At 49.6% G+C, this 16,139-nt stretch overlaps 1 protein-coding gene and 1 long non-coding RNA gene across 3 annotated transcripts; one reads left to right on the top strand and one right to left on the bottom strand.

Moving 5' to 3' along the window:
* On the top strand, window positions 1-1,042 carry LOC108295350. The gene is made up of 2 exons (XR_001821366.2): window positions 1-83; window positions 921-1,042. It is a non-coding gene; the product is annotated as an uncharacterized LOC108295350 (long non-coding RNA).
* A 1,433-nt stretch (window positions 1,043-2,475) lies between these two features.
* TRIM41 (tripartite motif containing 41) lies at window positions 2,476-14,835 on the bottom strand. Of its 2 annotated transcripts, XM_017517494.2 has the most exons (7): window positions 13,282-14,835; window positions 7,734-7,829; window positions 5,354-5,584; window positions 4,831-4,853; window positions 4,503-4,630; window positions 3,557-4,093; window positions 3,011-3,336 (listed from the first exon to the last, which is right to left on the bottom strand). In XM_017517494.2, exons 1-7 carry the CDS (start codon window positions 14,089-14,091, stop codon window positions 3,329-3,331), a joined length of 1,833 nt encoding a protein of 610 aa, XP_017372983.1. In that variant the 5' UTR covers window positions 14,092-14,835; the 3' UTR covers window positions 3,011-3,328. The 2 variants fall into 2 exon arrangements, with proteins under 2 accessions (XP_017372982.1, XP_017372983.1); XM_017517493.2 differs by having other exon boundaries at window positions 2,476-4,093.
* Window positions 14,836-16,139: the final 1,304 nt, after the last annotated feature.

Genomic DNA, 16,139 nt, shown 5'->3' with positions numbered 1-16,139 from the left:
AACTGAAGCAGGAAGTTATCAGCACCAGCAGCAAGGCAGAACCACCCCAGTGCACCTCCCTGGCCTGGTCTGCTGATGGCCAGGTAAGTGGGTCTGTCCTCTCAGGTAACTTGGCCAACGACTTTTCTCCCTCATTCTGTTAGTGTATCTAGTCTGTCAAACACAAGAGCAGTGTCTTTGGCATTAAGTGAAATGACAGCATAAGCATAATGCCCTAATTTGCCATGCCAGTGAGTATGTTTCTGCATCAGAGGGGAGATTGATCTGGAGGGCAGTGACTATCAGCTTTCAGTTAATATCTTGATTAATCTGACCAGTTTTGAAATGTCTAAATCCTTATCACCAGCTGTTTCTTCCTCAAGGAATACATAACCACTTTTATAATCTGACTGTTTTTTTTTTCTTTTTGAGACAGAGTCTCACTTTCTTGCCAGGCTGGAGTGCAGTGGCATGATCCCAGCACATTGCAACCTCCATCTCCCAAGTTCAAGCAGTTCTCCTGCCTCAGCTTCCTGAGTAGTTGGGACTACAGGCGTGCACCACCACGCCCAGCTGATTTTTGTATTTTTTAGTAGAGGTGGGGCTTCACCACATTGGCCGGGATGGTCTTCATCTCTTGACCTTGTGATCTGCTCGCCTTGGCCTCCCAAAGTGCTGAGATTACAGGCGTTAGCCACTGTGCCCGGCCAAGAGGGGGGTTTCTTATAGTCACCCCAGCATGGTGGCACATGCCTTTGCGAGGCTGGGGTGGGAGGATCACTTGAACTGCAGGGGCTCAAGGTGAGCCAGGACTTCACCACTGCACTGGAGCCTGGACAACGGAGCAAGACCCTCTCAAAAAAGCCACTTGTGCTTAATGTAGTGAAACTGTAGAGTTTATGATGCCAACCTGACCTGTCATTGTCATTTCTCCCCTGCAGACTCTATTTGCTGGCTACACAGACAACCTGGTGCGAGTGTGGCAGGTGACCATCGGCACCCGCTAGAAGTTTGTGGAACAGCTTTACAAATTAAAGGAAAAAACTGGCTTTTTTGACTTTTAGAAGGTGTTTTTTGGCTTTATCCTATCTATATTGCTTACGCATGAAGTTTGCACTAGCAAGTTGGACACAAGGTATGGACTAAGTAAACGGCTTTGAAGGGGAAGGGGAGCTAAGTTCTCAGGATTGGGGTAGCATAAGGTGGGATATTTATGAGAAATCACAGCATTTTCCCTGAACCTAAACCCCATCAGGGTACTACCTATCAGGTGCAGATCATCAGGGCCTACCTTCAACCTGGGGAACCTTGAGGGAAAGGACTGATTATTTCAAGGTGGTTGCAGTCAATTTTTAGGAAAAGCAGACTCCTCACGTCCAACCCGATGCATAAGAATGCAACAAAGATGAATCCTCATTGCTCTAAAGACTTGAATATAATTCAGAAAACTTCTTAAGCTTGGCCTAGCAGTCTCTATCAACTTGGTCTTTGAGGAAAATCAAGAGGGTTTTTGTTGTGGGGTTTTTTTTTTGGCTGTTTTTTTTTTTTTTTTTTTTTTNTTTTTTTGAGACAAGAGTTTTGCTCTGTTGCCTAAGCTGGAGTGCAGTGGCATGATCTCAGCTCAGTACAGCCTCCTGAGTAGCTGGGGTTACAGGCGCACGTAACCACACCAGCTAACTTGTATATTTTTCAGTAGAGATGAGGTTTTGCCATGTTGGCCAGGCTGGTCCAGAACTTCCAGCCTCAAGTGATCTTGCCATCTTAGCCTCCCAAAGGGCTGGGATTATAGGCGTGAGCCACCACGCCCATCTGGGTTTTTAATTCTTACCAGAAAAACCTGCAGACTGATCACAACTTATTTATTCCTCATAATTACAGGTTAAAAGTTTTGGGGTGGTCAGAAAGCATTCATAAACATAACCATAAAGTTGGTCCTACTAAACATTTCCACTGCTGCTATAACCTGGCCCTCAAGAGGATAGATGTCTTGTGAAAGGCCAGAAGTCAGCTGTTAGACTACAATTAATTAGCTTCAGATAGAAAACTCAGGGATGGAATGGCTCAAAATACGGCTGAGACCCCACTGCCCTTGAAGTTTTCTCTGCAGTTGTGTGATGGCTACCCAACTGAAAGCCCACTTCACCCTTCACTCCCTACTGCCCTCAATCTATAGTGGTGGTGAGGCATTTCTGGCTTTGGTTTTTATGTTTGTGTATGTGTGTGCATGTATGTGTGTACTGTTCCCAAGACTTGGGCTTGTTAACTAGGGTATAGAGATTCTTAGGGGGAACCTCAGACCTACAGCTTCAAAGTAATGGTAGGGAAGAAGTTGCAAACATCTTGAAATGTTAGTAAATTAGATAGGATATTAAAATGGGGAGCAGGGTCTATCCCTGTTCATAGGTGATAACAGATGCAAAACATGCCTTTGTTCTGTGGCTTCTTGTTGGTGGGGTAGGGAAGGAAGAAATCCTCAGTCATATCCTCATCTAAAGGAGAGAAGCAAATAAACATTTTATTTCCATAGCACCCCTTCCCTTTTCCAAAAGAACATGAGTTCACCTCAGCCATCAAAGCAGAGGGCAAAAGCTGATAAGTGACAAGGCAAGGGGTTACTAGAAAAATAGATTATACCCAAGATTCTCCTCTTGGGGACCCAGACCCCTGTCTTCAGGCTTCCCCTCAGGGCTTGCCAAATGGAGGGAATGAAAGACATGGAAAGGGACTGGAAGAACAGCCAGGTCTGTTGAACAAAGGGGAAAGGAGCCTGGCACTGAACAGACTTGGGTGGGGGGTGAGGTGGCATAAGCTTTGTTCCTCAATTGAGTGCTGGAGAAGGAAAAGGGGAAGAAATAATTTATTGGGCGATGTAATGGTGCGTGGTTTCAATCATGGCGACCACTCCAGATCTCTCTCAAGTGAAGCTAAATTCTGGCCGGTCTATGGAGGTAGAAATTGAGGATGGAAGGAAAGTTTAGAATCCCTCCTCCCCAGAATAGACATTTATTACCCAGCTCTACCCTTTGGCCCAGTCTGCTTCCCCAAATGGCTTCCAAATCCCTCAGCTGAAATTTGCATCAGAAAATGGAACTGGAATGGGGACGTTGTCTCGCCCAAACCCTCCAGCCTCACAACTGATGTACAGGTTGAAGAGCATGGATGAGGAAAAGGAAGTTAAGGAATGAAATTGCAATTTCCCCTCATCCCCTACTCAAATTCAGGTCCCAGGGCTGGGCTAGGCAGACAGGGAGAGAAGACCAGGCAGCTGTTCTCGTTACCAGGGACCCATGCAGACCTGGTGAACAGACAGTAGGTGAGAGAAGGCTGAGCTGGAGGCCAGGAGGGTTCTTTAGGCTCCTAGAGGTAGAAGCAGGGGCCTGGGGTTAAGGGGGAGTGGGAAGCAATGCTAAACAGTGGGAAGAGCCTTTGAGCCCTCCAACTTATGGGCCACCCTCCTCCACCACCCGCCCCCCAAGTGCTGACCAGAGGGGCCCCTGCGGGTGGCAGGATGATCAAGGGCAGAGCTTGATGCGGGTGCCCTTGGAGAGCACCCGGAAGAAAGGAAAGACACGCTCGCCCAGGAATGCAGCCGAAAAGGTGTGCACATGGGCTAGAGTCTCTGCGTTGTAGAAGCCCAGGCGCCCAGCTTCATAGTCCAAGTACACGCCAAAGCGCCGTGGTTTCTCACTGGGGCTCAGCAACGTCTGTTCTGTTGAGCTCTGGGCCTGGTAGCGTTTGCCATTGGTGCCCACACACCACACTTCCCGCTGGAGCAGGGGCTGCTGGGGTAGGTGGAGCCGGCGACGGCGATGGTGATGGCGCGAGGAACTGGCATCCCCGCTGCCCATGGAGGACCCCCCAGGGCCAACCTTTTCCTTATGATGGGTTGATTCACGGGCAGCGCCCACCGCCCAGCCCCGCCGCCCGCCCACCTCTACCTCCCAGTAGTGCCGGCCAGAGCGGAAGCCCTGGGCCCCCAGTACGCAGCAGTCAGCTGAGAAGCGCTTGGGATGGTCAGCAACCTCCTGCCGCCGCTCTGCCAGGCGGACCCCCCGGCGATCAGGGGACAGCATCAGGGCCGGGTGAGCCGTGTCAGGGTCCAGCGTCAGGTCCACTTGGGAGCGGGGGAGGACAAATATGCCAGAGCTAGAACCACTGCTCCCCTATCAGCAGCCAACTCCACAGATTCAGCCTTTCCTGCCGCCTCCTCTTTCAATCCAACTCCCCATACCATTCCAGAGGCCAGCCTCAGATTTCCAACAGGTTCCATCTTGCTCCTCTTGTTCTCAGGATACCTGACAGGTCTTCCCCTAGCCCCAGCTCTTGCCACTCCACCCCACCCCCACCCACCAGGCCTGCCTGGACTAGGACTACCTGCTCATGGCTTGAAACCTCAACCTCTGAGGTTATATCCTGCTCCATCTCAACCCCCACAATTTCCCTGGGGCTCAACTTCCCTCAGGACCCAGTCTAGGGTCTACGAAGGGAAAGGCAAAGGAAGGTCGTGGAGGTGACCTCCCTACCTCTCGCAGCCTGACAGAACATCCGGCTCATTTTCCTCACGATGGCGTCTGTCAAGAAGTCATGGCTATGGGGTTGGCATGGGTCAGGGGACCAGACCTCTGGGGGCTGCAGCTGTACCTCTTCACACCTGGAGGAAGGGGACCGGGCAGGGGGTGGGACTATGATATTCCCAGAGGGAAGAACAAAAGCGGAGGGGAAGGAGAGGAGGGTCCAGGAGGTAGAAACTCGGGTCCTAGGGAAGGAAGGAGAGGAAAGGGATACCCGAGAGAGGCAGGGACAGAGGACCAGATTCCACTGGGTCACAAAGGGTAAAGAGTGGGAACACACCTATTGAAAGTCTCCTTGATGTCCTGGGAATAAGAGAAACAAAAAGAGGGACAGGGAGAAAGAAAGAAAGAGTGTCAGCTGCATAGGGACAGCTTTCTCCAATCTCTAGCCAGAAACAACCTGAGCAGGAAGGGAGAAGCAGCACCCTCATGGTCTCACATCATTTCAACCACCCCATGCCTCACCATACCTAACTCGTCTCTTCCTGCTGTGAGCCCAGGAATACTGTCCTTTCCATAATATGACTTGTTCACCTTTTTTGAGAAGTCATTGTCAAAAATTCTTTCCTCAACTGTCATTTAAATCTCTCCTACAACCAAATCTTTATGCTTTTCACTGGGTATGATCATCACACATACCACAATCGACATTATCTCTAGCTTTAAAAAATGTTTTTGGTCTTCAGGTTAAATCATTGTGGGTTCCTCCCAGTGAGAGGCAGCAGCTCTAGACAGGCGTTTGGTAAGCACTGCCTGACAGCCAACAAAGAATGCTAGGGGAACAAGGAGGGGACAGTGCTTACCTGGAGCAGCCGGAGACCCCCCTGCTGGCTCCGCTCCTGGGCCTCAGCCAGCAGGCGGCTGAGCTGGGCGGCCTGCTCTGCAAGGCGACTGGCTGTGGCTCCCGCACGTCCCAGCTGGGCTTCATGCATCTCTCGGAGACGCCGTTCCAGCCCTGCCTGCTCTTCAGCCAGAAACCGTGTCAGCCGCCCAAACTCTGAGGCCACTGCTGCTAGCTCTGACTTCATCTGGCTCTGGAATGGTGCAAAGGGGATGGTAGATACCACCTCAACACATAGGAAGATAACTTCCAGTTTTACAACTACCACTTCTCACTGCAAGGCAAAAGAGCCCTATACTCCCCAGGTCGAAGAAAGTCCTAAAAAGAGGTTTATCTCCTACCAGCCTTACTTCTCAGCCTTACCAGATACCACCCCCTTGTTACCAGCACACTGGTCCCAAACTCACCAACCTCTGCCTGGAACACTCCTCTCCACGTAGTCTAACTAACTTGACTCATCTTTCAGGTCCAACCTTAAATATTCCAAGAGAAGCCTTCCCTCTTCTCTAGATCTAAATCGGGACCATCCCCACAAATATCACTATATTTCTTTGTGGCACACATAATACTGAAATGTTGGGCCGGGAGCAGTGGCTCATGCCTGTAATCCCAGCACTTTGGAAGACCAAGGCGGGCAGATCATGAGGTCAGGAGATTGAGACCATCCTGGCTAACACACTGAAACCCTGTCTCTACTAAAAATACAAAAAATTAGTTGAGTGTGGTGGCATGCACCTGTAGTGCTAGCTTAGCTACTCAGGAGGCCGAGGCAGGAGAATCGCTTGAGCTTGGGAGAAGGAGGTTGCAGTGAGCTGAGATCATGCTGCCACCACTGCACTCCAGCCTGGGCGACAAAGCAAAACTGACACATGCACACGTGCGCGCGCGCACACACACACACATTGTACTGTGTTTACAATGACATATCCTTTAACTCCTTTCCCCCACTGTACCATAAGCTCTCACTGGCAGGGACTAGGAATGTCTTTAGTTTGCCAAAGTGTCCTCAGACCCTGACATAGCACCAACCAGAGTAGGCACTTGGTAAAAAAATTTTTAAATGAATAAAAGAATTCAGGAATCAAGACATGAAGTTAGGGTCCTGACTCTACCATTAAACACAGTGACTTTAAGAAAGTCACCCAAAAGCCCTAGATCAAGACTCTGAAAAACTTTCTGTAAAGGTCCAGATAGTAAATATTTATGCTTTGTGGGCTAAGAGGCAAAAATCAAGGATATAATGTAGATACCTAATATCCTGTAAAAGAAAAATCTCCTGCCCAGTCCCACGCCATTTGCCAAGAATGGGCAATGCTGGGTGGTGCGCATACTTTTCACCCAGTTACCATCAGCTGGAGACACTGTAACAGGCCAGAGTAGGGTCCTAATTGACCAGATGCGTGAGGGGAACAGCTGCCACGGTCAGTTTCACTCTACCCAGGGGCACACAAATCCTGTTACCTCTATACCCAGGAAAGCCCAAAAGTATCAACTTGGGCAGCTGGCCAGAAGCAGGATGACGTCCCACTCCCAGACGGATTCTAACATTCAGTGCCTAGCAGCTGCCAGCAGCAGAGTCCCTAATGTTTAGGTGGCAGTGAGCATGGGCCCTGGACAGTGGCAAGGCCCAGGCACTGGCTGGGAAGGGAGAAGGGAAGAGGGACAGAAGGGGAGGTCTTGGCTTGGTCTATGAAGCTCACAGTGCCAGCCCAGTCCAGCAGGGCCCGCTGGGTTTATGAAAACAGGCCAGGGGTGGTGAATGGAAAAATATCTTAAAAGACTCCTTGGAGAAGGGTGAGAAAAAAAAAAAAAAAAAAAAAAAGGGAGAGGTGCTGAGAAAACACTGGACTAGGAAATATTCAGTCTCTGCAATGCTAACATACACTAATTCCCGCCCCAGCTGAAACACACTGGCCACCTCCCGGGACACAGCAAGTGTCCCAGGACAGTGTCAGGTTCATGCTCAGGGCTGCTCTGCCCACTGACTACATTGATCCTGGGGCCGGCAGCTTCTCTGTTAGCTGTCGTGTGGGTTTTGCTCTGCCCTTTTCAAGCTCTGGTGTCTGGGTAGAAAGCCTGTTCTGCAGCCTTGGACCAGGGACCTAGCCCCTTCAATCCAAGCCTCAGTTTTCACTCCATTTTGGAACTCAAGAATGAATATGACTACTGATTCTCTAGGGCCCCCTCTCCTCAGCACCTAGGGAAAGCATCTACCCCTATCCCAGGTGTTGGCTGTCCCCTCCTCAGGGGACCAAGTCACCACTTGAGAGATGGGCAGCACCACCTTCCTTGCCTCGACCACAGACAGTACCCATCAGCCCCTGTCAAGGACATTCACTCACTTTCAGCTCTGTCACTCGCCTCTCCTCCCTGGCCTTCATCTTCTGCACAGCCTCCAGGTGCTTCCTCAGTGGTTCCACGTGCCCCTGCAGTTTGGCCTGAGGAAACAGAAAAGTGGGGGCTGGGAGAGGCACCTGCCCCTTCAGAGCTCACCTCTGCAATCCTCCCTACAGCAAGTTGGGCCTCAAAGCCTGATGCCTACCCACTCAATGAGTGTCAAGTATCATATTCCTTCCTCCACTTTCTTCTTTCAGGTGACAAAAGCCTCCAATACCCTCTGTGCAAGTTTGTAGAGGCCCTGTGTATTCTCTAAGGCTAGGAGCCTCAAAACTAGAGAGCCCCCACCCTCACAGCTGATGGGGAAGTAGCTTGAATCCTACACCAGTCTCTCCATGAGTGCTCTTACTTTTAGTCCCTGCCCCCTTCACAGGCAATCTTCCCCAGACCTTTTCTCTTAAATACTTTTCTAATGATTTTCTGCCTATGCTAAAAACCTTTCCATGGTTCTCTACCAACTTCCAAAACATTGATCCCACGCTTCTAGCCTCACCTCTACACTCAACGCCTTCCACACAGACTCTTGAGAGGTTTGGCCACATAAAATTACTTGTCATTTCCTGAGTACATTTCCATGCTATTCCCTCTGTCTGAGACTGCCTTTCTCCAATTGGCCCAAGATATTCTTCCATTGAAACACAGCCTCCCTGAAAATGGCCCTGATCCTCCCCACCCCCAACTTCCCCGTGATCCCAAGAAATATCTAATACATTACTTCCCAGGGCTCCAAAAATTGACAGGTGTGCCTCCTCCAGGACACTGTGGAGTCCCTCCCCACACTTTACTTATTTCAATTTCTATACTTCTGCTCATCTGTTTTCTCTCCTGCTCACTTACTTGCTAAATGGGACACAAAACAAAACCCCTCTTCCAAAGGTTGTAACTGTCACAGCCAACTGGCACATGAGCTCTGTGTTTCCACAATTTGTAGTCAAATCTTTTTCTTTAAAGGGCTATTAGCTGGGCCGGGTGCGGTGGCTCACACCTGTAATCCCAGCACTTTGGGAGGCTAAGGCAGGTGGATCACGAAGTCAGGATATCAAGACCATCCTGGCCAACATGGTGAAACCCCATCTCTACTAAAAATATTTTTAAAATTAGCCAGGCATGGTGGCTTATGCCTGTAGTCCCAGCTACTCAGGAAGCTGAGGCAGGAGAAATCCCTTGAACCTGGGAGGCAGAGGTTGCAGTGAGCTGAGATCTCGCCATTGCACTCCAGCCTAGGCGACAGAGCAAGACTCTATCTCAAAAAAATTTAAAACAAAATAAATAAATAAAGAGCTGTTAGCCCAGAATGAGTGGAATAAGTCCTACCTATTTGCTCCTTCCTTTTTTATGTTTTCTACTAGCCTTTCTCTCTCCTTTACTTTGAGAGAGAATATAGGGTAGGAGAGCCCAAGCCTACACTCCGATCAGGACCAGAGTGAAATGAAGTGATCTCAGGCAAGCCATACTTTCAGTTTCCTCAGCTTCAAATAAGAAGAGAACATACCTCAAGGATAGTACACTTAGTGCAGTGCCTGGCATGTAGCAAAAGACCAATAAATGCTACCTATCTAATATTTGCTACTTGTAGCTTAAGCTGCCAGTGACATCCTGATAATGACCCCTGAACTAAAGAGGTTACCAAGCCAGAGTACAAACGGCAGTTGTTGCACAGAATAAGTGGTTGGAGACAAAATTACAGCAATAATGGAATTAGTTAACTCATAACATGAAAACAGCATAAACTATATAAAATTTGGCCTAACTTTCTACTTCTCTACAGTAGTCAATAATTTCCCCATTCATTCAGAATTTATAATGCTTAAATTTACCACTTAGTGTTTTTTCTTTTTTTTTTTTTTTTTGAGACAGTCTTGCTCTATTGCCTAGACTGGAGCGCAGCAGTGCCATCTCGGCTCACTGCGACTTCATCTCTGCACACTGCGACTTCCATCTACCGGGTTCAAGAGATTCTCCTGCCTCAGCCTCCCAAGTAGCTTGGATTAAAGGTGCCTGCAACCACATCCGGCTAATTTTTCTATTTTTAGTAGAGACGGGGTTTCACCATGTTGGCGAGGCTGGTCTTGAACTGCCTACCTCTGTCTCCCAAAGTACCAGGATAACAGGTGTGAACCATCGTGCCTGGCCCCTAAATTGTTGCCAAAACCAAAATTCATAAGCACAAATTCAAATAGAGTATTTTTTTTTTTTGAGACAGTCTTGCTGTGCCACCCAGGCTGGAGTGCAGTGGCATGCTCCTGGCTCACTGTAATCTCCGCCTCCTGGGTTCAAGGGATTCTCTTGCCTTAGCCTCCCAAACAGCTGGAATGACAGTGGCACACCACCATGTCTGGCTAATTTTGTATTTTTAGTAGAGACAGGATTTCACCATGTTGGCCAGGCTGGTCTCGAACTCCTGACTTCACGTTACCCACCCTCCTTCACATTACCCACCCTCCTTCACATCCCAAAGTGCTGGGATTACAGGTGTGAGCCACTGCACCCAGCCAGTTTAAGAGAAATTTTTTCCTTTTTCTTTTGAGATGAAGTTTCACTCTTGTTGCCCAGGCTGGAGTGTAACGGCACAATCTCTGCTTACTGCAACGTCAGGCGCCCGGGTTAAGGCAATTCTCCAGCCTCAGCCTCTCAAGTAGCTGGGATTATAGGCATGTGCCACCAAACCTGGCTAATTTTTTATTTTTAGTAGAGATGGGGTTTTTCCACATTGGTCAGGCTGGTCTCGAACTCCTGACTTCAGGTTGTCCTCCCGCCTTGACCTCCCAAAGTGCTGGGATTACAAGCGTGAGCTACCAGACTCAGCCTTTCAAGAGAAGTTTTCAAAAACATTTAACTGTCAGCCAGACACAGTGGCACACACCTATAATGCCAGCAATTTGGGGGACCAAAATGGGAAGACTGCTTGAGGCCAATAGTTCAAGACCAGCCTGAGCAACACAGCGAGACCCTGTCTCTACAAAAATAAAAATAAAAAAAATTAGCTGGGCATGATGGCACATACCTGCAGTCCCAGCTACTACACTACTAATCAGGATCACCTGAGCCCAGAAGGTTAAGGCTGCAGTGAACTATGATCATGCCACTGCACTCCAGCCTGGCCACAGAGCGAGACCCTGTCTCAAAAGAAAAAAAAAAAAAAAAAAAGTAACTGTTCAGGAATTATGTTTATATATTATTTGTGTATTATTACCTATTTAGCAAAAAAATATTTCTACAAAACAACACTGTGCCAAACTAATGTTGGTTACTGCATGTACTGCATGTATATATCTGAAAATAAATGACCCACTTGTAAAACAGCCTATTAAGTCAGAAAGGGAATCACTCAAATTAGTTCTATACAATAAAACTATGCATTTACATGTACTCATCATTTAATGTCAGATTAAATATTTAAATATGGCCTCCCAAATTGCAGAGCCCAGTAAACAGATCAAGAAAAGAGATTATGACTTTTTTAATTCCTCACCTACTTCAGGACCTAATACGGGATTTTCAGGCAGCTGGCATTCAACAGATTTGGCTAATACAAATTAAAATCCAGTTTCAGAAGCTCTTATAGGAGGAGTCCTATAGGGGGAGGTGAAAGAGAAAGGGTGGAATACCCATCGATAGTTTGGCCTGGGGTTCCTGTACACACGATGACCACACATGATATGATGGGTATGGTTAATTAGGAACTGAGGAGATATAAAGGAGGACAAAAGGAGCTCACAATCTCTGCTAAAAATGTAGGGCCTAACATGTAGGCAATGTTACCAATGCAGTGATTCCCATGCTAGACTGGGCTCTTTAAAGATATTCTCCTACTCACTGATTGAGAAACTCTAGTGGTAGGACCCACTGTACTTCTGAAAACCTCCCCTAGTAATTCCAACAATCAGGCAGGTTTAACAACAATCATTGTGTGGCCAGGCACAGTGGCTCATGCCTGTAATCCCAGCACTTTGGGAGGCTGAGGCAGGCAGATCACCTGACGTCAGGAGTTCAAGACCAGCCTGCCCAACATGGTGAAACCCCATCTCTACTGAAAAATACAAAAAGCAGCCAGGTGTGGTAGCAGGCATCTGTAATCCCAGATACTCAGGAGGCTGAGGCAGGAGAGTCAATTGAGCTCAGGAGATAGAAGTTGCAGTAAGCAGAGATTATACCACTGCACTTCAGCCTGGGCAACAGAGACTCCGTCTTGAAAAATTAAAAACAAACAATCACTGTGTGAAAGGAATTGTTACTTTTGATGAAGTGATGTAGGTTTGTCTAGCTGTACCACTCAGAGCTGAGACGCCCCAGACACATTACTCTAAATTTGGGGTAACAAAAATAATACCCAAATGAAGTTATAGTAGGAATCAGGAGAAGGTGTAAAAACGTGAGTCATAAAACAAAAAAGCTCTGTGTAGACCACACAGAGGCTACCCTCTCCTTCTCCCGTTCCCACTGCTTCAAACCCATCCAGGCCTTCACTAAGTAGTGCTATCTGTGCTGGCTGCCTTGCAGACAAATCTCCTTTACCTATGTCCAAAGAAGAGTCAAAATGAGAAGTAGGGGACAAGATATTAGCCAAACTAGAATCAAACTCCAAGAAAGTCGCCCATCAGAAAAGTCAAACAACAGACATCCAAATAGTGGTGGCATTTTTAGTATACACCAGGGGAAGGTATGGTAAATAACCAAGTCAATCATTACTAAAGCTCTGTGGCTCTCTGTATAGTACTTAAAACCTCTCTGACTTTGTTTCCCAATCTATAAAATGGGAATGGAAAACCTATCAAACTTACAGTGTTGTTTGGTTTTAATGAGACAGTCCATGACAAGTGCCTAGTACCGTGCCCAGTATACATACAAATGTCCAGTGAATACTAACTATCCATCCTGGAGAAATTAAAGTTCAAAGACACTCAGACACTTAACCAAGATTTGACAGTAAAACTTGCAGAGCCAGGTCTTCTGACCGAAAAGCTCCTCTTTTCTAGTCAGTACGTAAGACTGACACAGAACCAACAAAAGTCCCTGACGGCAGAACCAAGCCATATTGTGGTGCGTGGGGAACCCATTGGGAGGCAAGTGCAGGGTATTTGGGTCTGACACTGAATACTAGCCGTCATCTCTGTATTCTGCTTTTGAGCCTTTCCTTATTCTTTGAAGCCCCCAGTTCTTTCCATCTCTAAGTGTTTCTGTCAAGGATAGACAAGACTCACCCGAAAGAAAACGAGACTGCTGGTAAAGCCCTAGGGACCTGATTTGGCATCACCTGCTTTGCTGTATTTGAGAAAGCCACCATTCCCTGGTGGTCTTCACTGCATCTGCTTGGTATACAGGATCCTTTTCATTCTAACCCACCCTGGTGGCAGTAAGTGCTTAGATAAGCAAACTCAGCTCACCAGTACCATCAGCGTCTTTGGTGGATGAAGAGATGTTTCCTTTTCCCAGCTCCCCTTACTTCCTTTCTGACCCCACTAAACTCCCATGTTCTCTCTGTACTTCTCTCACCTTATACTCCTGCACCACCTCCTCCAATGGCACCACGCTGTGCTGTTTGTGGCTCCTGGATTCTCGGCACACCACACAGATGGCCTCTTCGTCTACCTCGCAGAAGAGCTTCAGGGCTTCTTGGTGTTTGGGACAGATGCCCTGATCGGTTACACGGCTCCCTCGACCAGGGGTTGGGTGCATCTGCCGAATCACCTGGACCATATTGGCCAGTTGCAGGTTGGGGCGGAAGCTCCGCCGAGGAAAGCTCTTTCGGCATTGGGGGCACGTGAAGCACCTCCGAGGGGCGGGAGGTGGGGGTAGTGGGGTGACGGGGTCTAGCTCCTCTTCTTCATCCTCCTCCAGCACTTCCTCCTCGTCCTCCTCATCCTCCCCTCTAAGGTCCTCCTCCATGTCCCCCAAGTAGTAGTCCAGGTCTTCCTCCTCATCCTCCTCCTCCCACACGTAGTCCATGTTGTCCCAGCTGGACCTGCCCATGCCACTGCTCCAAAACACACCCTCTTCTTCCTCCTCGACCTCCTCCTCCATGTCACCCTCGTAGTCTTCATCCCGCATGGGGGTATCCCACACTGCACCAGCCCCCACAGCCTCCACTTCCTCTTCCTCTCCGTCTTCCTCCTCCTCCTCCCTATCTAACTCATCCCTGTCCTCCTCATCCTCCCCACCCCACAACTGGGTTACACACACTCGGCAGAAGTTGTGCCCGCAGCCGATGGATACGGGGTCCGTGAAGTAATCGAGGCAGATGGCGCACACCGCCTCCTCCTGAAGGGTCTGCACAGGGTTGGGTGTCATGGCAACGGCAGCCATCTTAGTGTCCAGCCAGCCAGTGTAGAGGTGCGGTGGGGGTCGGGGGGGGTCTTCCCCCACCGACGCCAGGGCGACCCGGCCCCACCCCCAGCCCTCCCCCTCCACACCTTGCTCCAAGAGCAGCCAGAGAGATGTCCTCCAGACAACCCACTCCGCCACAGAGTTTCCTACTCCCGAACGACAACCGCGTCTCAGCGAGGGGAGGGGACGGACCTGGGCGCCACCTTCAAGTCCCTCAGGTGGCTCTGAGTGCAAATCTGTCCCAATGCTCCCTTGGACTCCTCATAAACCCCCGCCCCTCCTCACTTCCCGGCCCCGCCCCTAGCTTCCGGCCTCCTTCCAAACACTTCCGGCGTCCTACACCACCCAAGTTCGCAACCCGCTGTCGTGCCACTCCCCCTTTTTCCCCTTGGGGCCCCAGGGCGACAGGAAACGGCGAGGAGACGCTCTAGCCCGCATTCGAGAACAGGGCGGGAGGGCTAGGACGGTGGAGGCCCACGTCTCTGTGGTGCAGGGCCGCGGCGAAAGCAGAGAGAACAGAGGAACCGCCTACCCCCATCCCCGGACGCTGGGGAGAAACTTCGGGGGGCGGAGGGAGCGCTTGGTGGCCGTCTGCTTTCGGTGCTATGACAGCATCTGCCCGGCGCCATCCTACCCACCCAGCACAGCCGACTGCCGCCGGTACTCCCCACGGCCGATGCCGGAAGCGAAGGGGCGGGTCCGCGGAGCGCTCCGAAGTACTCCGGCCCTTCTAGGCAGACGACTTTGTGGTGGAGGACTCAGAGGGTCATCCGGGTCGGACTTGGGGGCGGGGCCTGAGAAAGCGCGGCGAGGGTTGGGCTGCAGACGCCCCACCCTTCCAACTGTATTCTGCGTTCCGCATCCACGGTAGAAATTGCTAACCCAACGCTGTCTCATGGTTTAGATGAATTTCCCTAACTGCCCAGCAGTAAAGAAGTGGTGACGAATCATTACATCTACAGTCTCACAGCATCTCTCCAAAAATAGATGATTTGTGCAGTCGAAATAATATTTGATGCTTAGATAGCTCTTTAAATTTTATTTTTTCGAGACAAAGTCTTGCTCTGTCACCCAGGCTGGAATGTAGTGGCACGATCTCGGATCACTGCAACCCCCACCTCCCGGGTTCAAGCGATTCTTCTGCCTCAGCCTCCCAAGTAGCTGGGCTTACAGGCACGTGCCACCACGGCCGATTAATTTTTGTATTCTTAGTAGAGATGGAGGTTTCACCATGTTGGCCAGGCTGGTTTTGAACTTTGTACCTCGTGATCCGCCCACCTCGGCCTCCCAAAGTGCTGGGCTTACAGGCGTGCGCCACCTCACTCGGACGTAAGTTTTATTTTTATAGAGACTGTTGATGTCGGTAGTATACAAATAAATAAATAAATGTTGGCCATGATTTAGGTACAGAATCTCCAGTGAATATCGGACACGGCGTGACGCCAGGGCTGGGCCTGCAGAACTTACTCCGCTCTCGAGGCGGCTCGCGGGAAAACTCCAGGTGGATGTCGTGCTTCCTATGGGGTTGGTCAGGCCTCTGAGGATGTCAGATCAAATGCACCAAAACCACGAACCCTCCTGGGTGAACTATGCTAGGCCATGCCAGGAGCTGTGGACTCTGCTGCAGTAGAAAAGTGCGCCCCAGAACTGGGACACCACCGCTCAGCTGGCCGCGGCACGGGTCCCTGGTCCTGTCCTACAAGGGCGCCAGCCTCGCGCTCTCCCGGCCTTCGCAGCCATGTGTATCTTCAGGACAATGCCTGTATACCAATGATTAAGGTGGTTTCCGTAGTGTAGTGGTTATCACGTTCGCCTCACACGCGGAAAGGTCCCAGGTTCGACATCGGTGGGTAACAGCTGCTTTTTGATCTGGTCAAGAGAACCCCTCTCCCGAGTTGGGCCGCACCTGGAAGGAAGGATATGTGTGTGTTCCAGCTTTTCCGAGGAACACGGACTGAAGCAAAACTGAGGGAAAGCCCTACTCATAGCAGGCCCTTAATAAATGCTCACGCCGTATATTCAGGTCT

The sequence above is a fragment of the Cebus imitator genome, unplaced genomic scaffold (genome assembly GCF_001604975.1).
Source record: "Cebus imitator isolate Cc_AM_T3 unplaced genomic scaffold, Cebus_imitator-1.0 Scaffold634, whole genome shotgun sequence".
Taxonomy (NCBI): Eukaryota; Metazoa; Chordata; class Mammalia; order Primates; family Cebidae; genus Cebus; species Cebus imitator.
The sequence above is the reverse complement of the archived record's forward strand: the minus strand, read 5'-3'. Positions and strand labels throughout refer to the sequence as shown.